Raw genomic sequence first — 27,857 nt, 5'->3', positions numbered from 1 at the left:
TAATGATAATGAACAAAGTCATATCTGTATAAAAAACAAACAACAATGTATGTAAAAAAATAAAAGAAAATATTAAAGCATTCCTACCAATCTTTCCACGCGCACTATAATTTTGTAACTAATTTGAATCTTACGTCTTATGGCCTATTGAACGTCAAGCAATAAATTGTAAATATTGAAATGTATTTTATAAAAAGCTTCGCTTCTCTGAGTTGGGTTAGTACACGCATAGGAATAGGGAATGATAAGGTATGGATATAGAAAATGGACATTATTTTAATATTGAAGAAACTAATTGTAAATAATAATTTACAAAACACAGGTTTATGTCATATACAATTTGTATACATACATAGATATTTTTGCTTTTCCATGCACCAACAAATGAATATAATTGGCATCAATTTGATATGACACTAATCTTTTCGTATGAATTTTAAAGGTTGTTCATACAAATTCAGTAGTGAAAATGTTGGCAGAAATTATAATTTCATGATGTGTTTGCCTATTCATAGCCAAAAAGCTTTGGTTATTAAGTTTACTAGCTAGACTAATATGTAGCTAGAAAATTTTCTCAATTAACTTAAACTAGTATTCTCAACTTGTTATAAAGTCATTATCTATATAATTGTATATACAAAACTGTAGCGGGTTCTGTAGAATTGATATTATAACATATAAAGACATCCATAAAATTGTTCACATTTCTTGTAGACATTTGTGACATATAAGAAAGATAAATCTTATTTTATAGTGTCAAAACGCGATAATTCCTAAACGAAGCTCCTTATGTCACCTTAACGTCAAAATATAATTTGACTTTGTAGTAGCATTTAGGTACTCATCAAGAATTTTACAAAATATTTTATCTCTATCTCAGCATCCAATAATCGAACTAATAATATCGAATTATTTTTGTCATGAATATTTTTAATAATCTCGTTTTGCGAATTGCATTTACAAAATAAGATTGAATAAATATACCTAATGGTGGGAGTTAAATTTAATGGCTGTATTTTATAAATTGTCTTTATATTTACCATGTTTATAAGTCATGCCCATTTTCTATGTTCCCGGTAAACCTCATCGGTTCACGAGAAAGTAATTAGTGAAAAGACTGAGAAAATAATGTGAACGAAATCTATCGAGCGTCGACGGAGGCACGTGCAAAACTAGTGTTAATATTCAATCACATAGACTAAATAAAAATATAACTTTAATTACCATGTTGTATATTTAAATAAAAAAATATAAATTATTTCATTCGCTTTTTATTTTATCACCGTAATTTAATCAAATACTTATGATTGATTTTGATAGAAATGCGAATCATATAATATTACTGCATTTTTTCGTTTCAAAACACTTACTTATGTTTCAAATGACATGAAATTAAAGGATAGAGTATGAGAATTAAGATGTATCCAAAGAGTAGTCGAAAAGTTCTGCAACTTTTGCATCAGACAGTACCCAAACGTGAAAATGGCCTAAAATATCATAGTGGTTGGGTCATATTTTTCTGATATGTTATATCTGGGGCCTCCTCATTTAAGGGGGCCTCTTGTGCTTGTGTCATATCAGGCTTTCGCCTATCAACTGGTTTTTCGCACTCTGTATCTTGAATGAGGAGCGTCGTGGGAGCCGATAGAACTCTGAAGTTGACTTGAGTGGTGTCCAACGATTTGTACATGAAACGGGACTGCCGGTTGCTGACAATCCAGAGGTTGCCCTCTTGATCCACCTGAAAGTATTTAAATTATTCATTATAAACTAGTGCGAAGCTGACAATTTCATAGGGAGAAATAAGAAATAGTGTAGTAAGTTTGCATGTACATTTTACTAAATGCACTAATGCAGAATTAATAGAAACAAGCAAGTCAGAAGGAGTATTTCTGTGCATTTTACTGATTTATACTGCTACAGTATAAACTTATTCATAGTCATTTTTTTATTTATACTTAAGCAAATAAATTCTCTCACTATTTCACTTGTAGGGCAAAATTATTAGTTACAATAAAAATTTTCAAAGCTAGGGAGGTTCGTTTGCCATTAAAGTAAATTTCAACGACACAATGTGGTGTAAAGTCAAAGAAATTGTACAAGTGTTGCACAGAAATTTTAGTATATATTTTTTTGCCAATCTTACTATTTAGCCCTACAAGTGAGAGTTAATTTCCGAATAATTACATTTTAAAACTTTACATATTTATTTACATTTATTGTTTACCATTTGTATAGACATTTTGCGATTTTGACATTCTGCTATTTTTGTGAGACTTGAATTTTCAAACGTATTTCATCCACACATTTATGAGGTCGAACTTCTATTGAAATCTTTTATAGTTTTAATTCATCAATTTATTTGACATACACAACACGGTGCAAAGAAAGTTACCTAATGGCGTACCTCCCTCGTCTATTTCGTTTTCCTCCTTTTCATTTTGCCAATGAGACCGGTTTTCCTCTCGCAAGCCGTGCCCTGAACCATGGTCGCGGTGGGAGCGGACAGGATACGAAAGTTTACTTGCTGGAAGTCCATAGATTCGTACAGGAACCGAGATTGGCGGTCACTGAGTATCCAAATATTGCCTTCTCGGTCGACCTATGTAGGTATACAGGGTGACTTTTAATTCAACTGCATAAATTTAACTGTTTAAGTGTACTCATTTAAAGGATATTTAAAAACGTTAAAAGAAAATTATCGGTTCATATTTCAGAAAGTACGAAAAAAATAAAAGTATCAAAATCTACGATCCTAAATACGTCATATCACCCCGGCCGGCGGAAAAGCAACACGTAAGATTCAGAGGTCAACGACACAATTCATTCAGCTGATCGATCTCGACAACTCTATACTTTGCTTGATATTTAAATAAAAGAAAAATAATTTATTTTTCAGACATTTATTTTCATGTTTAGTTTTAATTTTAACTCCAGCATCTGACAGTCACTAACAAGAAGCGGTGTATTGGCGGCGTCGAATGGCTTTTTAATGTTCCAACAAGCAACAACCACTTCATATCTTTTCCATAGTCGCCTTTTAAGACATCCATGGAAAATATATGAAGTGGTCCTATTCTTTTTTCTATTCGTGCCGTCAATCACACGGCATCCGGTTCACTTGAAACAAAAATGAGGCAGGTACCTAATCTACACTAATGCCGATCATTTCCAATACCTTAACATCATTAGGGAACTCCAGCATCTGGCAGTCGCTAACAAGAAGCGGTGTGTTGGCGGCGTCGAATGGCTTGTTTACGTTCCAACAAGCGAGGCCGTTCTTGCTCAGCTGCGTGTAGAACAACACTTCGTTCACGGGATCGTAGTCGCAGGCCGTGGACTGCGTGTTGGCTCCTCGGTCGCCGATTACCTGAGTAAGTGAGAGTTTAGGTAAATGACTCCGAAAGCGGTATATGGCAAGTGGAAAGAGGTAGTCTCTGCCTACGCCTCCGGGAAAGAGACGTGATTTTATGTATGTATGTATGTATGTATTACGAAAGAGAAAATGATAAACAAATCTAAAAACTAAAAAAAAATCGCTTCTTTTTTAAATTTATATATACCTACCTACATAGTTACTACTAAATAATAATAGTGCCGTGTGGTTCCCGGCACCATTACTAAAATTAATAGGACCACCCCATCTCTTTCCCACGGATGTCGTAAAAGGCGACTAAGAGATAGGCTTATAAACTTGGGATTCCTCTTTCAGGCGATGGGTTAGCAACCTGTCACTATTTGAATCTCAATTCTGTCACTAAGCCGTGGCCTATCAGTCTTTTCAAGACTGATGGCTCTGTCTACCCCGCTAGGGATATAGACGTGATCATATGTATGTAATTACTTACATTTAAAACTAAAAAAAAATACGTACCTACAACTTTCAATAGAATTTTTAAGTAAATGACGAAACCTCAACCTTTATGCATATCGATAAAAACATATAACTATAATCACCTCAACAGCATTGAACAATTGTTCCTTGGTACTATTCTTGTCCCTCAACAGTTTTGTGGACATCCTGAACTGTCTGGTGCTTGAAGTCGGGTACAGGAGCAACTCTCGTTGGCTGAAAAGAAATATCTACATACATACATACGTATGGTCACGTCTATATCCCTTGTGAGGTAGACAGAGCCAACAGACTTGAAAAGACTGATAGGCCGCGCTCAGCTATTTAGCTTAATGATAGAATTGAGCTTCAAATAGTGACAGGTTGCTAGCCAATCACCTAAAAAAGAATCCCAAGTTTGTAAGCCCTTAGTCGTTTTTTACGACATCCATGGTAGAGAGATGGAGTGGTCCTATTCTTTTTTTTACTGGTGCCGGGAACCACACGGCACTAAAATAAAATATATCTATAATTAGATAGGTATATGAAAAATGTTCCTATTTTACTACATACCTATATGTGAAACCACTGTGTTAAATATGTATTTTAGTAAATAGCATCTAGGCCAATGTTTGCTGTGCCCTTGGAGGACGTCACTTGTACTTTATATTTATGTAACATCTTTCATTTCTACTTGCGACATTGCAATAAATACATCTGAGTCTGCTAATAGTCCCCTTGTTTTCATGACTCCTAGAGGGTTAGGGAGAGACTGCCACGATAACTGTATGTATATTTCGCTTCATCAAACTCGTAGATAGTAGTTTATTATGTTAGTTACTTATTCTATATATGTAAACTAGCTGTTAAGCTATAAATATTTTTTTAAGTAATTTCTAGTTAAAAAAAAATGTTAAGGGCGGACAACCCTTATCACTAAGGGGTATGAAAAGAACATGTTGGCCGACTCTCAAACCTACTCAATATGCTCACAAAATTTCACAAGAATCGGTCAAGCCGTTTCGAAGGAGTACGGGAACGAACATTGTGACACGAGAATTTTACACATAAGAAGTTATTTTTCTTTCACGCACCCATCTTTTTTAGCCGGCAACAGCGCTAAAGCCGACACTCCATCGCGCCAATAGAAGTCCACGCCCCCCACTTTATACGCCCCAGCGTGGGGGTCGAAGTGAAAGTAATGGTTCTCCACGCGCCAAGTCTCGCCAGTACTCTGACGGAAGACTATGATGGCGTTGGAGCCCATATCGGGAATGTACGCATAGGTCTCATCTTCAGCCTTTTCCTTGCCTTTTTCGGGTTTGCCCGCTGGTACTATATCTACCACCTGGAGACGAGAGATTTGGCTTTCAGTTACTACAGTCTCGTTGTCGACTGATAAGTATTTAACATTATCATCATATCAGCCGTAGGAAGTTCACTGCTGAACATAGTCCAATTATTCCCACTTGTATAAAATATAAATATTCTATTCTATTCTTGGCACTATTTGAAGCAACCTGCTTCCAACGTTTTCCCGCGGTCTTCACCTTTATCGGTTCATCTCGCGGGATTTTATTTATTTAAGTAGGTAGGTATATATTTGTCTATGTTTTTGTCAATTTGTCAAATTGTATAACCTTTCATATATAGGTATGGGTAACCAAAGAAAAAAAAATGTATGGAGAACTCACGATGCTGGTCAGAACAGAAGACTCGCTGAGAACTTCTGGAGCCAGGGGGTAGCGGTTGATCAGGGCGTCAGTCTTCAAGTCAAACACGACTATAGCCGGCTCCGCTATTTGCTTCACGTCGCCTGATGTATCAAAGAAATCGTTTCATCGTTCTTTTTTATAAACTAATCAGCATCAGAATCGGAATTACTAACTTTTTTTCATATATAGGACTTGGTGATCAGATCTTGGGATTCGATATCAGAAATGAAAGGTACCTTATTTCCTTTTCTTACATACATAAAGTCACGTTCATATCGCCCGCGGGGTAGACAGAGCCAACAGACTCGAAATGACTGAAAGGCGACGTTAAGCTGTATGGTTTCATGATGAAATTGAGATTCAAATAGTGACAGGTTGCCAGCCCATCGCCCACGAGAGGAATCCCTTAGTCATCTTTTACGACATGCATGGAAAAGATATGGAGTGGTACTATTCTAACGTGCCGGAAACCACACGGGATAAATTTCCTTTTCTTAAAACTGATAACTAGGTACCTATAGGCCATGGGTAGGAACTTATTAAAGTGATGTTTCAAGAAAATTAGTTGAGTAAGAAACAGACTATCATTATTGCATTAAAAAGTAAGAATGGAAATGAAATAACGTTCTGCTAATAATTTCATTATATATTCATTTTACAAAAAAAATACAAAAATCCCTTGCTTCAAACCATTAAAATTTTTGAGTCATTTAGCCGATAACTTTTTAGACTACATTATTATAAAATTCCCATATATTAATTGCATGCAGTCTTCTCTTCTTGATAACATGCAAATTTATCAGTACAATCTTTTTCCATAGTAAGTATCTTCTTAGTAACCTTACACGTATTGTTCAACTTAAGCACCTAGTTTATTTTGGTCATCGGTTACAATGTACTTAAGCCATTAATCTCTTTCGAGCGATGAACGACAAAACCCCTTATTATGCTAAGTTAGACCGCCTTCATTTTTCTTCAGCAGCATTTAACAAGAACATCACCAGAATATCATTTTGAAATATTGAAGTCCTGGAACTAGCAAAAAATAGCACTTCGCAAAACTGGTTATTACAGAAGTTAATTTCTCACTTTCTTAACAACATTCTTATTTTTTTTTTCTTAAGTTCTTCTAGTCTATAGTTAGGTACTTGCAAGTGGAACTTGGTCTTGTGAACGCGTATTGTATATACAATGTTACTGTTATCGATTTATCTTGTTCCAAAAGCGCTTGTTGGTTTCATTCAATGCAGCCTAAATTGATTTAACACTTTGGTGGATCGTCCAATTTGTGACAATTATTTACTAACAAAAATTTATACTTTATGAAATTTCCATTAAAAAAACAGTGGCTTTTACTTTGCATGAGTGCTTTACATATTAAACTTACACAAATTATAGCGCAAATCTACAATTAAGAACTATCTTAGTTTTACATATTTACATATACAGTCATAAAGCTAAGTAAGTTAGGTTAGTTGTTAGGCTTATAATAGCACTTAGTTGTTAGGTTATGAAACAAATTAATTAATTAAATAATTCATAGTACCAAACTACCTAATGATTTTGTGCATAATAAAATATATGAAAAAAAAACACTGTGAATAAAATAAATTCTCATGTTGCCGGAAAGATCAGAAGGATTCGGATTAAACTTTAGCGACGTTTATTTATCAGGGAACAATTTTCGTCTTTTTTTTAAGTTTGTTACCTACAAAGGAAAACGTAAATAAGGTTTCTAAAGCGCAGGTATCCAAATCCTACTGTACCTAACATAAACATCGAAAAAAGTTCAACTAATCAAGATTTTTTAGACAAATCTTGAACTCTGTGGATTCATCGGAGCATCAAGAATGCTTCTTGCAACCGCAATTACTGAAACATACTGAGCTTCTATGTCAAAAGTCTCCCTATCATCACCAATGCATGACGCCCGATTGAGCAATGCATTGTTTACTTCTAATACATCATTTACAGAACCCGCTTCAATATCCGACAAACTTGTTTTCAACCAAACTATGTGTTCGGTTACTTGTATGTCTATCTGTACGTCTTGGAACTCAAAATACATTTTCTCAAATTTTTTCAGACGTCTCTCTACCTCCAATTTTTCCATAGGCATTAAACTCATTCCGATACGAGACCGTATGTATAGTGCGATTTGTTCAGCTTCAATTAAGAGTAATCTACGTTTTTTAATCAAAGCTGCAAGAGCAGTTTTATTCAGCGTTTTGTAAGTAGACATTTTAGTAAATAAATAGTTTTTAATTCAAATGCAATAATGTTCAAATCACCTAAGTATAGAGATCTATAAAATTACTTACAGTACAAAAATAATACAAGAATGGTTCTTTAATAACTATCAATTGCATTGAAAACACATTGATCAATTCTTCAAATAATGAGTACTTACTTACAGTGTTTGTTACAAATACAAGACCAAAACGTAGATTTTAAAATCACAATTAATTTTAAAATTAAATTGGAACGATCACACCCTTAAACTGTTTTCTTGTTGTAAGCTTTGATATCGTCTTCTGCTGTCGCTTGGTGTCTTCGTAATAACTGATTAGGGGCTTCACCAAATGTAATGCCTCCGCAAAAATGGCGTATTAAGTTATTCAGTCTCGTTTGAGCTGATGTATTGAAGCCAGGGTGAAGTAAGAAGACACATTTGAACGATATTAAAAAATGAGGGTAGACAATTATAAGGTTATTCCGACCAGACCCATGACACATTATTGTGCCAGGGCTACACAAAAGGGAAATCCTGTTTTCGCGATGGGAAGTTTACAAAAGTATTATCATGGTTCATATTGCACCTAGTCTGACTGTAATTTTAACTGCAATATATTTTAATTGCTTTAATGGAACGGTTGGTGTGTGATATGAAAAATACGTCAATGATATGAATTGAATTATACCTGCACTATTGCCACTGGGTGTGCCTACTTATATTGTTCATATCAGTGTACCTACTGTAACAAAAAGAAAACTAGATGAAAAACTTCTTACCAGACATATCAGCCACGCCATTATCCACGACCCACAGCCTGTCTTTCTCGTCCACATGGACCCTGAATGTGGAAACCACAGTGCTATTGGTGCCGAGGCAGCAGGCGTCGTCTTTGACGAAGCCCTCATCCCAGTTGGGGTAAGGGTTCAGAGTCTGGTTTTGGGGGCCATTTATGTGAAGGTAGTTGAGGGAAGAAGGCACTCCTGTAATAGAGTACACAAAATTAGGTACACTCCTGGCATTGTTCCGGTTACGTCCTCTCTAAAAGGGAGTCTAAATATATAAATATCACAAAATTACACTCCTGGCATTGTCCCGGTTACGTCCTCTAAATATATAAATATCTGTAGAACTTAGCATACTTTCTCTCACACGTCAATAAAATTCAACGCCTGAACCGGTGCACATATTTACAGATTTAAAAGGGTGTCTGCAGTGGATTGCTCACGAACGATATCAAGCATACATTTTAGCTTCCTTATCTTTCTATCGTTTTGGTAAAATACCGAGTTAGAGAGAGAAGAAAGATAAGGCATTTTAATCCTGAATTACGTTCGTGATTCTGGGCCCTACGAACGACCTTTTTGGTCACTCGATGTGGTATGTTCATTCTACGTCAATTTTGTATCAAAGAATAGGCAAGGTAGATACTGATTATAACTAACCTTTTTTCCACCTAGGAATGGTGATAAACAGTTTATCCTTCCACCTCGCTATACCTGTAGGCATGTTATTTTCTGGTATATAAGACCCTGAAGATATGGCCTCCTCTCGCTTTTCGGGGCTTTCCCACGCGAAGTCCAAGGTCTTCCACGCAAATCTGGGTGGGATCAGACCAGAGACCATGGTGATGGACCACAGCAAGCAAACAGTAAGCAGAAATTTCCACATTTTTGGTATTTTTTTTTATTTTGATTTAGTTATTTAGATTTTTTTCATTATTTTGTTATACAGTTTAGAATGATAATTTTGTTGTTCTGCTTAGACTTTAGGTTTGGACTTTGGACAGGTAATGAAAATGGCCATTGACTTCTATCATTGCAAGAAGGCAGAACATTGAAGATAAAATAAGGTTATATGTTGTGATGTGAAAGAAGATGTAGCAATTACATTTCTTGATTTTTACAAACTAGCCAGGTACGTAGAGTAGAACGACGAAAACAAGCGACTTATGTAGTCTCTGCCTACCACGCCGGCGAAGAGACGTGATTTAAAGTACATTTATATATTGCAGTGGAGCGGGGAGTAGAATGAGAGAGAAAGTAACATAGGATGTTTTATCTAAGTAGGTATGTAAAATCTCTAATTTCAGATATTGAACTAACTACATAAAGTGAAAGCAAAATTGATAATATGTCTGTGTAATACGTACTATGTCCGTAATTACTAACATGGTCCTTACATCACTTCAATAACTAGACCTGGCATAAGTACGACGTACTTGCTTTACAATGTTAAGAAAAATAAAGAAAATGTCATGTCTTTTTAATTTAATTGTCAAAGTCACGAGACGACCTGTCCGTCCTCTCCTGTCAGTCATTCTGTCATGTCACGTTTTGGTAGCAGTAGTGATTTTGTTATTCATTAATTATTTTTAAATAAATGTAATGAATTGATGAAACCTACTCAATTCAGCAAATTTCGCTAGCCTTGAACTGGTATTGTCAATTATATCTTGATTGCTATAAGTTTAATAAAAATGTCTGAGGAAAATAAAGAGGCTAATGGTGATAGTGCACCTTCGCAAATTACCGAAAAACGCATTGGATGTGCTCATTATAAACGCCGTGCGAAGTTTGTGGTAAGTTTTATCTCTAGAATCCTTCGTATAATTTCGTTCCCTGCTATAATCATAGGTTCGGCCAAGAGGAAGTGTCCTATTCTATAATTAAACATTCGCGACGCAAAATCTTTGCGATCTCGAATGAATTCGGGAAACAAACAATGGATGTCAACGAACCGAAAACCGCTCAACTTGATGTTATTTTTACAGCAAAATTGTTTGCAACATATATGGAGTACATTACCCTGCAGTTAATTTTCAGTGACATAGAATTTATTTTGAAGTTTATTTCCTATTGGAAAATTGATTTGATTAACACATGATTAATCAACACCAGCCTCATCTTATATTTGTAGGGTTGTTTTATTCTCATGGAGTTGCACAAAATAGGTTTTTTACTATTTAGAGATGAGGGAGATTGTAACTTAACTCTTCCCTCAAAATTATCTGAGTATTTTGTGTATGCAAAAATTTTTTGGAAAACAAAACTGATCTCTATGTCTGATCCAAAGTTTCCTACAATTCTGGCAGTATTATTTCACTCAAAAGAATACCTTCTTCAGACCATATCAACTAGATCAGCACATGATTTAGTAAACTGAGATGTTTACTAACCAGGGTCAATTTTGGGCCAATGACATGATGAATAATTGACACTTTGTACTTAAAAATTTAATGTTCTTTTCTTCAGTATTCCAATTTTTTTTATAGGTGTGTATATAATTATTTTACTAGTTATAATTTTACTTTGAGAGATCAAACATTTTATATTTTTTCTGTAAATATTTGCAAGGACTTATAAATGACACTGTTTCCTTACCTTGTTTAAGACTTGATTTGTATGTCTTCCTGATAAATAAAAAATAATAATAAATAAAAACAGAAAAATAATCTACAGTCACAGTCACTTTACACCTTTTAAAATATTGTGGTTTTATATCTTTCCAGACCCCTTGTTGCAATAAGTTGTACATGTGCCGGTATTGTCATGATGAGAACGAACAGCATTACCTGAACCGGAAGCTAGTGACAGAGCTGATCTGCACGGAGTGCGACACGAGGCAGAAGGTGCAGGCCGAGTGCGAGAACTGCGGTGTTACATTTGGAAAGGTATCATTACTTTTATCTCCTTAGTTCCAACAAGGATGCTAGACAATAATAAATGAATTTTTTTCACACATGGTACTTGTATACTCATATAATCTGTATTAATTTTATAAAGTTGCAGAGCTTTGTTTCTTTGTTTTAACATGCTAATCTCAGGAGCTACTGGTTCGAATTGAAAAATTATTTTTGTGTTGAATAGACCATTTATCAAGGAAAATTTTACATCACGCTGCAACTATTAGGAGCGAAGAATAATTGATTGAATCTTGAGGGCTTCAATGGTGCCCAAAACAACTATTCCACACGGACGAAGTCGCGGGCACAGCTAGCAGATAGATAAAACATTTACTTTTTCATCCATTGCACACTCATACAAGTTTATAATAACCATTAAGACATGCATAAAACGTAAATGTGAGACATTCATTTACAGCTCAGCGCTCTCAGCAACTTATTGACCGTGATCCTGGAAAGAATAAAGTCAGGTTTTTACACAACGTCCAACATTCTAATATTTGGATAATATCTAAACCGTGCCATGTGATTTCCGGCACCATAGAATAAAACCACTCAATAACTTTTCAATGGTTTATAAATTTGTGTTTTTCTTTTAGGTAAAGAGCTAGCAACATGTCACTATTTAAATCACAATTCCATCATCAAGCCTTAAATCTGAACCTTTGTTCTTTCAGTCATTTAAAGACCGTTACCTCTGTCTATCCCGCAAAGGATATAGATGTATGTAGACAATGTGCATTTGTCCACGATTTAGATTTAAGAGATCTATATTTGTAAATTGACGTCTGATGAAAATGCTGCAGTGTATTTTGTTCCGCCGCTTCTTCTACACATGCGCTTTGGAAGCGGTAGTAGTTATAATTAGATTTATGTGACATCAATAAGTGATACCTTGTATCCAATTTTGAAAATAAATCTATTCTATTCTATTCTATGGATATTTACCTAAACTTTTCTCTTTACCAGTACACATGCCTGATCTGCAACTTATTTGACGATGAAGACAAGAAACAGTACCACTGCGACGGTTGCGGCATCTGTCGCGTGGGCGGTCGCGACCGCTTCTTCCACTGTGAACGGTGCAACATGTGTCTGCCCGTGCAGTTGCAACGAGTGGGACACAGGGTGAGTATAGCTCTGTATTTAAGAAGATCCCATGGATGTCGTTATAGATGGCTAATAAACGTGGGGTTTGAGTTGTAAATAAATCTATACTAATATTATAAAGCTGAAGAGTTTGTTTGTTTGAACGCGCTAATCTCAGGGACTACTGGTTCGAATTGAAAAATTATTTTTGTGTTGAATAGACCATTTATCGAGGAAGGCTTTAGGCTTTTACAGTAGTAGTTAGTGAAAAAACTATTCCACGCGGACGGAGTCGCGGGCACAGCTAGTAAATATATATACGGGACAAATTACACAGATTGAGTTAGCCTCGAAGTAAGTTCGAAACTTGTGTTACGAGATACTAACTCTACGATACTATATATTTTATAATAAATACTTAGATAGATAAACATCCAAGATTCAGACCAATCGGATAAAGTATGTTTCTCATCATGACCTGACCAGGATTTGAACCCGGGACCTCCGGTGCCACAGACTATAACTATTATTTAGTATTACGGCCTACTTTACGGCCTCTGTGTATTACGGCCTACTTTACGGCCTCTGTGTATTACGGCCTACTTTACGGCCTCCGTGTATTACGGCCTCTGTGTATTACGGCCTACTTTACGGCCTCTGCGTATTACGGCCTCTGTGTATTACGGCCTACTTTGCCGCCGTAAAGTAGGCGATGGGCTAGCAATCTGTTACTATTTGAATCTCAATTCCGTGTTAACCCTAACAGCTGAATGTGGCAGTATTTTCTAGATTGTTGGCTCTGTCTACTGGGTATAGACTTGATTATATGCATGTATATTTATGTATGTAAGAGGACATAATTAAGAGTTATGTATGTTGTTATAACAAATAGCTTTTGTCCTTGTTAAACATACATACATACATACATAAAATCACGCCTCTTTCCCGGAGGGGTAGGCAGAGACTACCTCTTTCCACTTGCCACGATCTCTGCATACTTCTTTCGCTTCGTCCACATTCATAACTCTCTTCATACAAGCTCGGCGGTTTCGGGTACTTTTGACCTGACCCTTTACCAGGACGTTCTTAATTTGATCAAGATACGTTCGTCTAGGTCTTCCCACTCCGACCTTTCCCTCCACACTCTCCTTGTATATCTGCTTAGTCAACCTGCTTTCAAAAAGAAAGCAGGTCCTTGTTAAACTTTTCGTAATACTACTCGTAATTTGATAAATTGGACCTACATAAATTTTACATTATTTACAGGCTTGCTTACATTGATTACAAAAAGGATTTTCTTTTTAGAGTAATTTAGCTCAAAAATTAAATAGTATAGTTTTATAGTCGGCTACGTGCTTCGTATTTTTTGTAGTTACGAGACAGAGTGAACAGTTTTGAAAAGACTGATAGACTACTATAGTTGTATGTCTTGATGAATTATGATTCAAATAGTGACAAGTTATTAGGTCATCGCCTTAATAAAACAGTTATTTTATAGCAAAGAGATTGAAAATAAAGATTATAACATTATTATGTAGATCATAACAGGATGATTTCATTTTGTCTGTTACTAGAACAAAAATTATGTTATCTGCTCACGTAGGTTGACGTATTATCTAACAGACAAAATAGTTACTATCAATTAATAAGATTATAATTACCTATATTACGTCACATTCTTTATTATACAGAGACACGCTATATCAAGATTTAAGTTGTGACCAAGATGGCTGTGGTACCTTATTTAAAAAGAATAAAATGATTTAATTGTAACCTAACCTAATATAAATGCGAAAGTAACTCTTGTCTGTTGCGCTTTCACACCTAAACCACTGAACAGATTTTGATGAAATGAGTGTAAAGTTAAGAGGACTTGAGGAAGAACTACTTTTTATTGCGAGAAAAATGGAAGAAGGGTTTTACATAGGTGATGAAACATTGTCAGTGAACTTTACAGCGAACGAAATCGCGGGCAACGGCTAGTTTTGGAAAAAAAAACATGAATAAGTAAGCAATTGAAAGGTGATTTCACATGATAAGTAAGTATATTGCAAAGAATTAATTCGGTTTCAGTGCGTGGAGAACGTGTCGAGGTCCAACTGCCCGGTGTGCCTGGAGGACATCCACACGTCCCGGATCCCGTGCCACATCCCGGACTGCGGGCACCTGCTGCACCGGCCCTGCTTCGAGCAGCTCCTGCAGTCGGGCCACTACGCCTGCCCCACTTGCCAGACCAGCATGATCGATATGACCAATGTGAGTCTGTCTGTTTGTAACACATCAATTTATCAAAGCTTAATCAATTCTAGAGACAGTTAACTAGGAGCTTAGTTAGTTAGAAGGCTGGCCAAATAATATAATATTTTGGGGCTGCGGCCAACATACATAGAAAGATAGATATTTTACTTACTTTATTTGCACCATAAGAGTAAAACATATAAAACATACATACGATAACGTCTATATCCCTTGCGGGGTAGACAGAGTCAACAGTCTTGATAGACTGATAGGCCATGTTCAGCTGTTTGATTTTATGAGAGAATTGAGATTCAAATAGTGACCATATAATTGCTACAAAAATCTTTAAAAAATATATATTATATTTTTTATTTTTATGTTACCTTATTATAAATTAAACTCTCAGGCCAAGAGCTCCATACAAAATTTTGCATTCAAATTTTGATATACCCTAGAGGAGTTTTGATTTGTAAAATCTTGATAAAAAGAGAATTGGTTGGATATCATTCATTCATCCATACTTTTGAGACAAATATATTTATATTTAAGTAATTTGTTATAGTTATGGAGCTATCTAGATTCGGAGGTGGCCGCCACTCCAATGCCCCCTGAATACGCCGATTACAAGGCGACCATACTGTGCAAGGATTGTCATAAGGTAATTTTATATATATATATATTTGTACCTTTTTCTAAATAAAATATTTTTACGGTTATTCGAGAGTCTTAAAGCTATACACACAATCACGTCCATGTCCTATGCGGGGAAGACAGAGCCAACAGTCTTGAAAAAAAATGATAAGCCATGTTCAACTGTATGCCTTAGTGATAGAATTGAGATTCAAATAGTGACAGGGTGATAGCCCATCGCAAGTTAATATGTCAAGTTTGTAAGCCTTTCCCTCGGTCGCCTTTTACGACATCCAAGGGAAAAAGATGGGAGTGGTCCTGTTCTTTTTTCTATTGTCGAGAACCACACGGCAAACCCATAGAGATCGGAATAATATAATGCAATAGAAATGACATATTGTATTTGAAATTTTTATGCTTATTTATATAGATTTTATATTTAAATGTTACGGCTAACGAAATTTAACACTTATTTATTAATTTTAGCTTTCCACTGTGAAATTCCACGTGGTGGGTCTGAAGTGCCAACATTGCGGCGCCTACAATACTTGCCAGACGAACGGATTTCACAAGTAAGTTGTTTTTTACACTAATTTCAAGGTGATTTCACCTTTCGTCGGGGATAAAGTCGTGCGTATCTGCAATAGATCCAGTTTTACAGGGGAAGGTTAAAACTTAATAACTTTATTAATTCAATTAATTTAAAGCTCATTTTTACACAGAAAGTAATTAGTAATGTGTTCTATCTCTTGGTCGAAATGAACTCGTTTCAAGTCGGTGGCAGCCTTCATGATTTTGCGTGAATTTCCCGCGAAAACTTAAAATGGCTACATTTGTCATATACGCGGAATTATTCAATGCTAGTTACGCGGATTTGAACTATCCCCGACGTTATCTATCTTTATTTATCAATATTTTTTGTAAAAAGAGCGTCGGTGGTCGAGTCGGTAAAATGCCCGGTTAAAATGCGCAATGCGCAGAAAGGCAAAGGTTCAAATCCCACCTCGACCATGACTGTTTTCAAAATTATGTACATTAGTTTGAATACTAACCGATGCTCTTGCGGTGAGGGAAAACATCGTCAGGAAACCTGCACTTTCAGTCAACTGGATGTGTAACGAGCGATCCAAGGCGGGTTATGTTTACCTGCCAAAATCAGACGGAGTCGCTTCGTATAAAAACCTGACTCACCCAATCCAGGATCCATGGTCAAAGGCATACCCCGGGCTCCTCTCTAGAGAGGTGAGGATGCACCGCTTCCAATCGATATCATCCTTTTTTGATGTCATGTCATTTATGTTGTGTCTATGCCTGTGACGCCGGAGGCTCCGGGTTCGAATCCCGGCGAGGGCATGATGAGAAACGAACTTTCTCTGATTGGCCTGGGTCTTGACTATTATCTATATAAGTATTTATTATAAAATTTAGTATCGTTGGATTAGTATCTCGTAACACAAGGACGAACTAACTTCGAGACTCACTCAATCTGTGTAATTTGTGGCGTATATATATTCATTTATTTATTATTATATTTTATTCATTTTTATTCAGTCGTCAAAGGGTCATACGCAATTTCAATCGTCATCAAAAATCAAATCATTTTGTTATGCCACCTTCCAGAGACTCCGCGAACCCCGAAGCGGATTCCTCATCGTCATCGCCGTCCAGTTCCTCGACTTCGACGAGCAGAAGCGGTTCCTCATCAGCCGCCTTCTCCCAACCCTGTGAGGAAACCCAACAAGAGGAAGACGAGCTGCCAAGAGCCAATCCCATGGACGAACCGCCTCAAGCCTGACAAGAGTAGTTCGGTAGATGGCGTTACAGTCATAGATTTAAGACTAAAACGCTAGATGGCGGCACGGTCTTGCTTTTCAAATAGCGTTTCAGAGATCGGATATTTAAAATCCCAACTAATTATTAAAATGCGAAAGTAAGTTTATTTGTTTGTTGTGTCTTAATACGTTATCTACTGAACTTTTGTAGGTGGCCCTAAATTTATTCGAAGCCGCTGGTAAAAGCTAGTAAGTAATAAGTATGACCAGGCCAGATGGCGTTGAAATCGTGACATTTCAACCCATTTGAAACAGTTTATGAGAGCTACGAAAAGCGATCACGCCTCAGGCTGTGCTTAAAAATGCTATTGAATCTTGCAATTTTTAATTTTTCACAAATGAAATCATTTGTTAAAACTAGGGGGCAGCACTGAATTTAGTATGCCCTTCTAATTGGATGGTATTATACGCTAAACAGTCTTAAACTGTGATAGTCATTGAATTCTGAATAATGTATAAGACAATAGATCCGCCCCAGTATCATGTGGCACTATCGCTGTCCCTTTTCACGTCACAATTAAAAGCGAAACAGCGATAGTTTTTCGCGCGATAAAAACTGCGTCGCGCGTGCTGCGAGTGCTGTTGACTTGTAGATAATGGTGAATGTGACCTCGCGACTGACGGTTGTGACGCCAAAACTTTTTGTTATTGCATGTCAATTCTGAGATTTATTGTAAGTACAATGTGGCATTTCTATTGTCTTATATTATTCCGATTTCTATGGTGACGGCCTTAGATTATCTGCCTCAAAATAGTCATAGTTCTTTTTTTCATCATAATTGAGAAAATAAAGTCAAGAAATTATTTTGTAGCTTTTCATTCTACAATAGATTCTATAAATTTTTAAAATAGCTATAAAATGTTCGCGCCGTCTTGAAGTTGATAATCTATTAATACGCTCCAGTATATACCATATTCCAATAATTATTAAGTCCAATTTTCTAAGCATTAGGTAATATTAAAACTAAAGCAATAACATTGTACAAAGTAATATTAGTACATTTTAGCTTTGATTGTTATTATAATTATTGTAATTAATAAATAATTTAGGAATTTGTAGTATTTTAAAGTAAAAAAATTGTGTTATATACTCAAATAACTTTATTTTTGCTTTTTTTTTTGTCGTCAGCCAATATAGTGTTAAAATATATTACAGCAATTTTTATATTATAGATATAATGAAGAAGATACAATTTCACAAATCTGTTTGAGCCATAAACAAATAAAGTGGTTATTATTATTATTTTTATCTATCTTTTTCTTCAGAAATCTTTTTACACATGTTTATGGTCACTCGAAAAATAGATCTTTTTTTTTATTACGTCCAATTTTAATTGGCAAGAAATGTGTTCCTCCTTAGAGGCTGTATTTATTGTAAAATAATTTCTGTAGTTTAATTTATCATAGGCACTTTTTAAAAATATAATATAGGTTTTTGCAAGTGGAAAAAAAACATCCGATTTTATGTTCCATATATTACGTTTATACGTCGGTCTCGGTTGTTCTGACATAAATTTAGTACAAATAGTTTGAGTTTGGTTTCATTTAAGCAAACATTTTTCTTTCTATCTACAAAAAAGAATATATATCATGCGATACTATATATGCTGTGAAAAGATTTAGCAAAGTTTAGACGATAGGAAGCAAAATTTGATACCAACCAGGCTTAGGTTTTTGTGGCACTGACTAGTTTGTGCCTTTGTCCTTTAGTCGGTTCCTACGACTTCCACAAGGAAAATATGGAGCGATTCCAAGGTTCATAATGTGTCTTTAAGTATTTGTACCTACTGAATTGTTGGGACGTTTAATATTAACAAGTAGCTAACATTCTCAGTATGAACTGTAAATAATATTGTAATTTACTTAATTAATACTTGATATCTTCGGCTGCTCTATTTTTATACTCGTTATTAATTTTTTTCACATTAAGAGAAGTAAAATTTCAGAAACAAAGTTACAAATCAACTGCTATTAAATTATATTTACAAAAAGTTCTTGCAATATTTTGTAATGCATCATTAAATTACATACTTCTAATTATTTTGTTTGAAATAAAATTTAAAAAGATAAGTATCTCACGTCATTGCATTATTCAAAGTATTATTCTTTTGTTTTTGGTACGACACCATTTGTCGATTGACCCGAATCATGAATTTACACTTTAGTTTATATTTACGAAGGTAAGGTTCTCTAATTTACCTTCAAATTATAGTTATAAAATAGAGGAGCCAAAGTTTCTTCATATAATTACCTATTTTAACAAACTGTAAAGATTGTTATTGTATAGATTAATATTAATATAAGCGAACTGTGAGCTAAAGATAAGTTCATTATTATTTCGTATTGTTAATTTTATGTTAGGATGAAGCCATCCAAATGTATGTAATAAGTTAATATGTTACTTTTATTTTTATGCATCGAATAAATGACCAGATTGTCTATTGTTGTTTTATTGTTTATTATGAGAACTATTTTATTAACGGAATTATTTTTCTTACTTGGGGCAATGTAACTTCTTAATGAGCTAATTTTTGTGTTCAGTTTAACTTACTTTTCGTTATAGAATATTCGTATATTGGTCGAGTAATAATTAGCGTTTCCGCCAAAAAATCCTATACGCTAGTTGTAAGGATGCAATTATCATTTCCAAATTGACTTCACATTCTGGATGTAAGAAAGTTAGTTCACTTTTAGCTGGTAGGTAGCCAACTAAAAGAACTATCGACTAAATGAAGCGGAATTTTTCATTCAAATGAAAGATGGATATTTCACGCAACAAATTATAACGAAGAATCAGCTGAAATAAAATTCAAAATACTTGGCAAAATATTTATGTAATTGTAAATAAAAAATCTCATACATATAAGACTTATACATAAATTAACTACGTCAGCCATGTTTCAGGAATGTTCGCTCATGTTATGGCTAAAATAAAATATAAATCTCAGGGTCTGCTAAATACAACACCTGTTTTTTTCTGTTCTCGTAAAAATTCATAGTTCACGAGGACAGAAAAAATAAACAGGTAAACACATACGACTACAAGGTTTAGGATTTATAAAAACAGCTATTTCATTTGATTTGATTTGCTAGGTGCGAATATTGAAAGAAAATCTTATTCTTCACATTTAAAATTAGGCAATTGCTTAAAAAGTAAAGAAAAAAATACTGAAGAGAATGACTTAAATAATCATAAAATTTCAATAAAATTATACAAAAAGGCAAGAATATACATCATCAAAGCACATGTTTGTTGATTTTAGTATACTAACATAATCAAAGTTTGTGCCTAAAGTTGTAAAACTTAAATACCCTAGGTACATTATGCATTTAAGTATTATTTAAATCTAGTTCTAAAGCAATTTAGCACACAATATGAAAATTATAACAGTATTTTGTATAAAATTATACATTTTAGAATTTAAATGATAAATAAATATGTAGGTATGTATAACAACTTACTGACACATATCGATTTTGATATATTTAGTTATGTATTTAGTTAGAAAAACTGGCAAACAGATAATAAATCGAGACTGTAATACAATATGCCACGCGTAGGTGTAAAGCTTCTAAAGCACTTTACAAAATATTGACCGTACTTACGAATATTTCATATAAAAACAAACCAAAGACAAAAAAATATTTTTATTTTAGATAGATTCCTTTGCAAACAAATAATAAAAGTTTAGATGTACATGGAATGTTTATGCAAACTACAATAGATTTAATACAATTTTTGTACATGTGGGTGAAAAAGCATTTATGAAAATACGCAAATGTATATATCACTTAGATATAACATACATGATATTAATTATAGGGCAAACACTTATAATTATATTTTTTTTAATACTTAATTAATATAGTGACAACCTCGTTTGAGGTATCATGTACAAAATTCATATGTTTAAAGCAATTATCCATTACAGTTCGGTACAAAAGCTACAGATTATATGAAATGATCTGAGCAATAGTTACAAATTGAGCTCAAATTTTACCAAACCTAATTTTGTATTGTGGTTCCAAAATAAATGGTCGAAAATACTTTACAATAAGATATTTATTTAGCAGAATTTGTGAATTTATTTTTATTATATGAATATCCATTTAGAAAACCATTCATTTTTGAATACCTATAAAATAAATAACCGGCATTATTTGTAGAAGAAATTACAATAAGGCTAGACGAAAAGATTGAAACTCGTGATCTCTATGTTCATAAATTAGTATTTCAGTGTTATACAATACAATGTTGTTAGATATAACAATAACAAAACTAATGTTGTTAGAATTGAAGTTCTGAAAATTTTAAAAATTATAAATCTGTATATTTACTTGTACAACATGTAAGACACTGTGCGACATAGCTGCTAATACTTACATAAATGGTTTTAGGACATCATGACAATAAATCGTGTAAAAAAAAATTGAGATCACTTTTTGAACAAATTTAGTCATGTAATTTTGATAAATTGGCATAATTTCTTTGGTATTTGATTTTAAATCAACCATTTCTAAATACCATAATTTAAAAAAACTAGATGTGGTATTTTGTCTGTTCACATTATATACGCGTTAAGCAAGAGTATAAAATACATTTAATTTTTATTTAACATAGAAATTTACTGATCAGTAATTATTAAGTATAAGCACCTTATAATATCCCGCGCTTATAAAAACGGGGGAAAACTTAATTACATCTGCTAAATTATGTTAAATTATCATAAACAGTAATATACATTGTACTTTAAGGCTTAACTTACAGCATTTAACGGAATCATTGAAAATTTAACATTTTCAGACCAAATTTATAAAATTTCTTGACAAACAGTGTTACTTGTAATAAAAAAAGCGCAACGCTTAGTCATATCATGACCGGTAAATGAATATTTGGTTATCCGTAGACATGACATCTTGCATTCTTCTTCTTCATACACATTCATCAATATTTTTTCATTTATAAGTAATGATGGAGAGGATTTGAGTTTATGATGAAGAAGGTTGCGTCTAATCATGACGGGGTCACCACTGTTGTTATAGGAACCGCACGACAGACGATGTTGAGTCGGAGTTTGTATTTTTGCTCCAATCCGTGAAATCTTTGTTTGCGCGATGTAGCACACGCGCTGTGATAGGCTTGGTGACGTGTGACGTTTGAGATGGCGTCAAAGACTCTTCGCTGCTATTGGTTGAGCGCGTCGTTTATTCACTGTGATTCGCGATCGATCAAGTCGCGACAGTATCAATTGGCCTAATTTGAAAGAGATTTAAAGACTTTTCATATCCAGGGGTTTTAGTTCCATCATCACGAGTAACTGTTGACATCTTACTGACGATATTCAAAACTGTACCTTACTAAGGTAGCTCATGGAATTCAAACTCCGTGTACAACTGTTGTACCCTGTTGTAAACCTCGTCGCATGAAGTCAGGGCTTGGGGGAGCACTATCAACGCCGCTGATAACTTCTCGTCAGTGCCAAAGATCTAAAAAAAAATTGATAAAATATATTCTATGTACGTGTAATGTCGTTTCGACAATCAATATGAGGTACCTACAAATACTAAATGAATGGGTCCACTCCATATCACCATCCACCACCATGAATGTCGTAAAAGGCGACTAAGCTTATAAAACTGGGGTTCATTTTTTTAGGCGATGGGCTAAGAACGGATATTGGCTCTGTCTACATACATAAATACATATGGTCACGTCTATATCCCTTGCGGGGTAGACAGAGCCAACAGTCTTGAAAAGACTGAATGGCCACATTCAGCTATTTGGCTTAATGATAGAATTGAGATTCCAATAATGACAGGTTGCTAGCACATCGCCTAAAAAAGTTTGTTAGCCTATCCCTTAGTCGCCTTTTACGACATCCACGGGAAAGAGATGGAGTGGTCCTATTCTTTTTTGTATTGGTGCCGGGAACCACACGGCACCTGGCTCTGTCTACCCCGCAAGAAATATAGACGTGACTTTATGTATGTATGTGAGGTATGGAGGGTATAGCAGGAGACTGTAGGTAGTACATACAAAGCAAAACCTTATAAATAAATATATGCGGGCCAAATTACACAGATTGAGTTTGCTTCGAAGTAAGTTCGAAACTTGTGTTACGAGATACTAACTCAACGGCAGTAAAGTTAGTTTTAAGTTATTTATTTGACGTCAACCAATGTTGTTAAACCATACGTTTTGACAATTATTAAGTGATATGAAGTATCCTATAATAATAAATAAAAATTTTGAATTCTTTTGAATTTTGAACTACTCGTTCGAAATGAAAAATTTTTTGTGTTGAATAGACCATTTATCGAGGAAGGCTTTAGGCTATATAACATCATGCTGCCACTGTAAGGAGCAAAGAAATAATGGAAAATGTGAAAAAATCGGGGAAATTTATTCATTCTTGAGGGCTTCAATGATGCCCAAAATAACTATTCCACGCGGACGAAGTCGCGGGCACAGCTAGTTATGTCATAAATTTGATAAGTTAACCACTGAGCCGCTGACGCTTTTAATTGCTGAGATTAAAGCTAACAAACAAACACTTACAAATATACGTATGTATAGATAACATGACACACAGACGCACATACAAGCCTATCTTGATAATTGCTGATAATTTTGGACGACCTTCGCGGCGAATGACGGGACGGCATCGAGATCAATTCAATGACCAGAAGTGGCCAAATCATTGGCTTAAATAATATGCATTGCAAACAAAACAAATGAGGTATGTACAGTGAGCCACAGATAATAGTATACCACCTATAGTATATATATTCAACTTAGTAATGTTCACGATCTATGTCAGCTCTATAACATTCTAAATTATCATCATCGTGATTACATATTTCAAAAAAAGACTTCGAACTATTAGGTATGTTCCATTTACGAAAGAATCCTACGTTCTTTAATAAGTTAACTCTTCCTACCCTTTTTGACCGTACAGATTTTGTCTCCAATTCTTTCGGCTACGGCTCTAGAATTCACTTCCAAAGTCTTTCTAGTTTTTGCAGGTATACAGGTTTATTTCTGCTGCAGTGTAGTTTGTACCGCCGCTTCTTCTACACATGCGCTTTGGAAGCGGTAGAAGTAATAAATTTAAGTGATGTGACGTCAATAAGAGATACCTTGTATCCAATTTTGAAAATAAATCTATTCTATTATCTTTTGGGTTTAACCTAATAAGCCTTCTCACTAATTTCGGTTAACTGTAATTTTTGTAGATGGCACTAAATTCGCGCGGGATATATCGCTAAGATGCAGTTTTGATCAAATATAAAATATATGTTTGTAAAACTCAATGAAAAATTATCAGAAAATTTGACATCAGGCCACTTGATATGTATGTAGATATGATAATATTCTATTAAAATTATATCATGCCAGATTATAAAACATATTATGATAAAACAAACTTCTATTATTAACAAATATTATCATATACCTAATTATAATTCAAATTATTTTCCTTTACACCACATCCTCATTTACATACAAACATAATCCTGTCTTTTGGGGTAGACAGAGCCAACAGTCTCAAAAAATCTGAAAGGCCATGTTCAGCTATATAACGAAATTATGGAATTGTGATTCAAATAGTGACAGTTTGCTAGCCAATCATCTTCATAAAGAATTCCAAGTGAATTAGCCTTTCCCTTAGTCGCCTTTTCTAACACCCATTGGCAATATGTGGAGTGGTCCTATTCTAACCTAACTGCCGGGAACCACATTACACATAGTACATAATTATAAATGATATTCCTACCTTTTTCAATAAGTCTGGTCTTGTCGGCAACGCGTGCATGGCCAAGGTGGCGGCTTTCCGAATGTACCACGGGTGGAACTCGGCCAGTGTTTCGTTGTACGAGCCCTGACAGGTTGTGCAAGTGTTCATTGTCTCATCCGCCTCGCTTAATCTCTTTAGAAATAGTCTAATAAAATCTGAAGACAACAAGAAAGTTAGATTAAATTCAAATTCAAAATTTTTATTCATTATTATAGGATACTATATATCGCTTAATAATTGTCGTATGGTTTAACAATATTGGTTGACGTCAAATAAATTACTTAAAAACTAAGTTTACTGCCGCTTCCAAGGCGTCAGTGCAGAAGAAGCGGTAACAAACTGCACTGCAGCATTTTCTTCAACAACGTCAACTTCACAATATTAAATTATACTTAGAATAGAATGTGGACGAGAGAATACATTGTTTAATTTTATATATTTATGAGATGAGATTTAATATTGAAAAAAGAAAAAAAATATATATATATATTTTATGGATAAAATATTCATTACCCAGTTCTTTGATTGTGGAATACGCATTCCACATTCAAAGAACTGGGTAACCTTACACATGGTGTATCTGATCCACTGAAGTCCCATTTATTTCTTTGGAAGGTGACTTAAGGACAAAACCACATTAAAGTTAACCAATTATCCTAACTAACATTAGCATTATTAGAGGCATCATTCAATGTGCAGGTGACAGAATGCGATAGAATAAAATGTCTTTAAAAAAATACCTTGTTTTTAAATATGCATATTATATTTCTGTTTTTTGCCAGATGGAAGATTGGTAGATAATGCATTATTAGTGAAAAATGGCACACCAAAAATATGCTCGAGCAAATTTTTAGCTCAAGGGTAAAATAAGGAAAATCTGAATTAAGGTATTTTTTCTACAGTACGAAAAAAAACAATCAAAGTTATCTATACCTAAAAAATATAGATAACCTTATCTAAATATAACACTCCTTACAGGTGCAATAAAAATTTAATTACAGAAGCACAACATTTTTCGTGTTTTATTCACTGACAAACAGTCTGACCGACTTTGTAAATAACATCTTGATGTTTTTAATTTTACCCCTGCTCTTGATGAAATCAATATTTATTAATAAAAATGCATATCATTTTACAGAATGAATGAAACAGGGTTAAATGCACTGTTAATGTGTGAACCCGACGATTCGTGGTGTCTCTTAAACTAGTAATAAAATTTAGTTGAGGTAATTCTGTGAGGATACAAAACAAAACAAAACATAGAAAGGAAAACATATAACTCACCTAAACCTCTATGTAATCTGAGCATAGTTCTAGAGCCAGATACGAAGCCACTCTTCTCGTGCAAACAAGTCTCTTTCTCATACTTCATCATCTTCTTAAAGGATTCGTAATAAATTGCATTTTCTCCTTCCTTGTGTTTTTCCATCACCTTTATTTTACTCTTAACATCACTACTTACGAATGAAAATACTGATCCGATAAGATTTAAGAACCTGGGAAATAGGGTTTCTTGTCAGACAAAAGCCATATGGTAATAAATTAAAGCATAGCATCCAATTAAAATCCTTACTTGACCAGCTCATTATAGCCATCTATGTAAGCCTCTATTACAACATCATCCTCTTCTTTGAGGCTCCTTTGGAACGACTGATGAACGTAATGTAAGTCTAGCGTGTTTTCGTTAGACATTTCTTTTAATTTTGTTCAGTTTTTTATTAGATTACACTATTAAAACAGTTCAAATGCCCGACGTTCACAACATAACACAAAAGACTGAGATCTGACAAACAAATTGACATGAATGACAATCTGACCAATATTGCCAACTCCAAATTTGAAAAGGCGAAGACGGCCTACTTGTCTCGACAAACTGAACATACATACAAATCGTAATCAATGATAGAGCACAATTTAAAAAAATTGTAGCTTGACATAAGGAAGAGTTTATCAAAGAAATTACAAGTCTTTGAAATTTATTATTATTATTTTTTTTAAACCTATACGTAGAGCTACGTGTGGAGACTTAGAGTTGGCAATGTTGAATCTGACATTATTTTAAACGTCAAAATTGTAATGTGACAGTGACAGCACAGCAAGTTGACAAGAGAACAAAAAATGCTATTTTTGCATGACAAGAAATATATACATAATTATAAAAAAAAATAAAATAAAATAAAATAAAAATAAAAATCATTTATTCCAGGTTTCTAGACCCATATCGTTGACACAAAATTACATTTTTAATACATTCATTGAATAATAATATAAAAATAAATAATGAATAAATTAAATAATAATAAATTCCATTACAAAAAATAATAATAATAATAATAATAATAAATTATGTACATACATCACAGATTTAAAAACTTAACATATGGTTTAGACAGAACCAATAGTTTCAATAAGACTAAAATACCACGTTCAGCTGTATGGCCTAGTAATTGAATTGAAATATAATTTTTTTTTATCATTATTAAAATTAAAATTAGTTTATATTATTTAATTAGGTATATTTATTAAAATGACAATATAAAGAAAGAAAAAAAATAGAAGTTGACAGATTAACTACCGCTTACAAGAATCCCAAGTTTAAATTAGACTTTAACATTTTTGATTATTTTTTAATTATCGATGACCGGACATCTTGTCACGTGACGTCTGATGAGGCACGTAATGTCTGATGCACACGGTGTTTGATGAGACACGTGATATCTAAGACAAATGATGTCTTATCAATACCTGCCTAATGTATTTTATAATCTGATATTTTTGAAAAACGATTCCTGAAGGTTGATACG

The 27,857-nt window shown here is 34.2% G+C and overlaps 3 protein-coding genes across 4 annotated transcripts; 1 reads left to right on the top strand and 2 right to left on the bottom strand.

The window, feature by feature from the left end:
- Positions 1-1,603: 1,603 nt before the first annotated feature.
- LOC106139734 (protein yellow-like) lies at positions 1,604-9,595 on the bottom strand. Of its 2 annotated transcripts, none has more exons than XM_060949662.1 (8): positions 9,226-9,595; positions 8,560-8,763; positions 5,527-5,648; positions 4,927-5,180; positions 3,958-4,069; positions 3,179-3,370; positions 2,408-2,602; positions 1,604-1,741 (listed from the first exon to the last, which is right to left on the bottom strand). In XM_060949662.1, the coding sequence occupies exons 1-7, from the start codon at positions 9,449-9,451 to the stop codon at positions 2,417-2,419; spliced, it is 1,296 nt and encodes a 431-aa protein (XP_060805645.1). In that variant the 5' UTR covers positions 9,452-9,595; the 3' UTR covers positions 1,604-1,741; positions 2,408-2,416. The 2 variants fall into 2 exon arrangements, with proteins under 2 accessions (XP_060805645.1, XP_060805644.1); XM_060949661.1 differs by having other exon boundaries at positions 1,606-1,741; positions 2,396-2,602.
- A 490-nt stretch (positions 9,596-10,085) lies between these two features.
- LOC106139340 (RING finger and CHY zinc finger domain-containing protein 1) lies at positions 10,086-19,693 on the top strand. Its single transcript, XM_060949663.1, has 7 exons — positions 10,086-10,361; positions 11,292-11,453; positions 12,435-12,593; positions 14,628-14,810; positions 15,355-15,450; positions 15,909-15,994; positions 17,043-19,693. Exons 1-7 carry the CDS (start codon positions 10,260-10,262, stop codon positions 17,215-17,217), a joined length of 963 nt encoding a protein of 320 aa, XP_060805646.1. The 5' UTR covers positions 10,086-10,259; the 3' UTR covers positions 17,218-19,693.
- A 2,528-nt stretch (positions 19,694-22,221) lies between these two features.
- Positions 22,222-26,847, bottom strand: LOC106139741 (ceramide-1-phosphate transfer protein). Its single transcript, XM_013341237.2, has 4 exons — positions 26,627-26,847; positions 26,338-26,549; positions 25,033-25,208; positions 22,222-22,741 (listed from the first exon to the last, which is right to left on the bottom strand). The coding sequence occupies exons 1-4, from the start codon at positions 26,743-26,745 to the stop codon at positions 22,613-22,615; spliced, it is 636 nt and encodes a 211-aa protein (XP_013196691.1). The 5' UTR covers positions 26,746-26,847; the 3' UTR covers positions 22,222-22,612.
- Between the last annotated feature and the right edge of the window lie 1,010 nt (positions 26,848-27,857).

The sequence above is a fragment of the Amyelois transitella genome, chromosome 19, assembly GCF_032362555.1.
Source record: "Amyelois transitella isolate CPQ chromosome 19, ilAmyTran1.1, whole genome shotgun sequence".
In the NCBI taxonomy this organism is placed as follows: Eukaryota; Metazoa; Arthropoda; class Insecta; order Lepidoptera; family Pyralidae; genus Amyelois; species Amyelois transitella.
Note: the sequence above shows the minus strand (reverse complement) of the source record. Positions and strands in the feature narration are given on the sequence as shown.

What these genes read in the sequence shown, in the direction of transcription:
- LOC106139340 (XM_060949663.1), top strand. Translation starts at nt 10,260, where the DNA reads ATGTCTGAGGAAAATAAAGAGGCTAATGGTGATAGTGCACCTTCGCAA. An exon ending in AACGCCGTGCGAAGTTTGTG is followed by an intron (nt 10,362 to 11,291) that starts GTAAGTTTTATC and finishes ATATCTTTCCAG; the next exon opens with ACCCCTTGTTGCAATAAGTT. An exon ending in TGCAACGAGTGGGACACAGG is followed by an intron (nt 12,594 to 14,627) that starts GTGAGTATAGCT and finishes ATTCGGTTTCAG; the next exon opens with TGCGTGGAGAACGTGTCGAG.
- LOC106139741 (XM_013341237.2), bottom strand. Translation starts at nt 26,745, where the DNA reads ATGTCTAACGAAAACACGCTAGACTTACATTACGTTCATCAGTCGTTC. An exon ending in GGCTATAATGAGCTGGTCAA is followed by an intron (nt 26,550 to 26,626) that starts GTAAGGATTTTA and finishes CCTATTTCCCAG; the next exon opens with GTTCTTAAATCTTATCGGAT. An exon ending in CAGATTACATAGAGGTTTAG is followed by an intron (nt 25,209 to 26,337) that starts GTGAGTTATATG and finishes TGTTGTCTTCAG; the next exon opens with ATTTTATTAGACTATTTCTA.
- LOC106139734 (XM_060949662.1), bottom strand. Translation starts at nt 9,451, where the DNA reads ATGTGGAAATTTCTGCTTACTGTTTGCTTGCTGTGGTCCATCACCATG. An exon ending in TTGCCGGCTAAAAAAGATGG is followed by an intron (nt 4,070 to 4,926) that starts GTGCGTGAAAGA and finishes ATTTCTTTTCAG; the next exon opens with CCAACGAGAGTTGCTCCTGT. An exon ending in AATTGTTCAATGCTGTTGAG is followed by an intron (nt 3,371 to 3,957) that starts GTGATTATAGTT and finishes TCACTTACTCAG; the next exon opens with GTAATCGGCGACCGAGGAGC.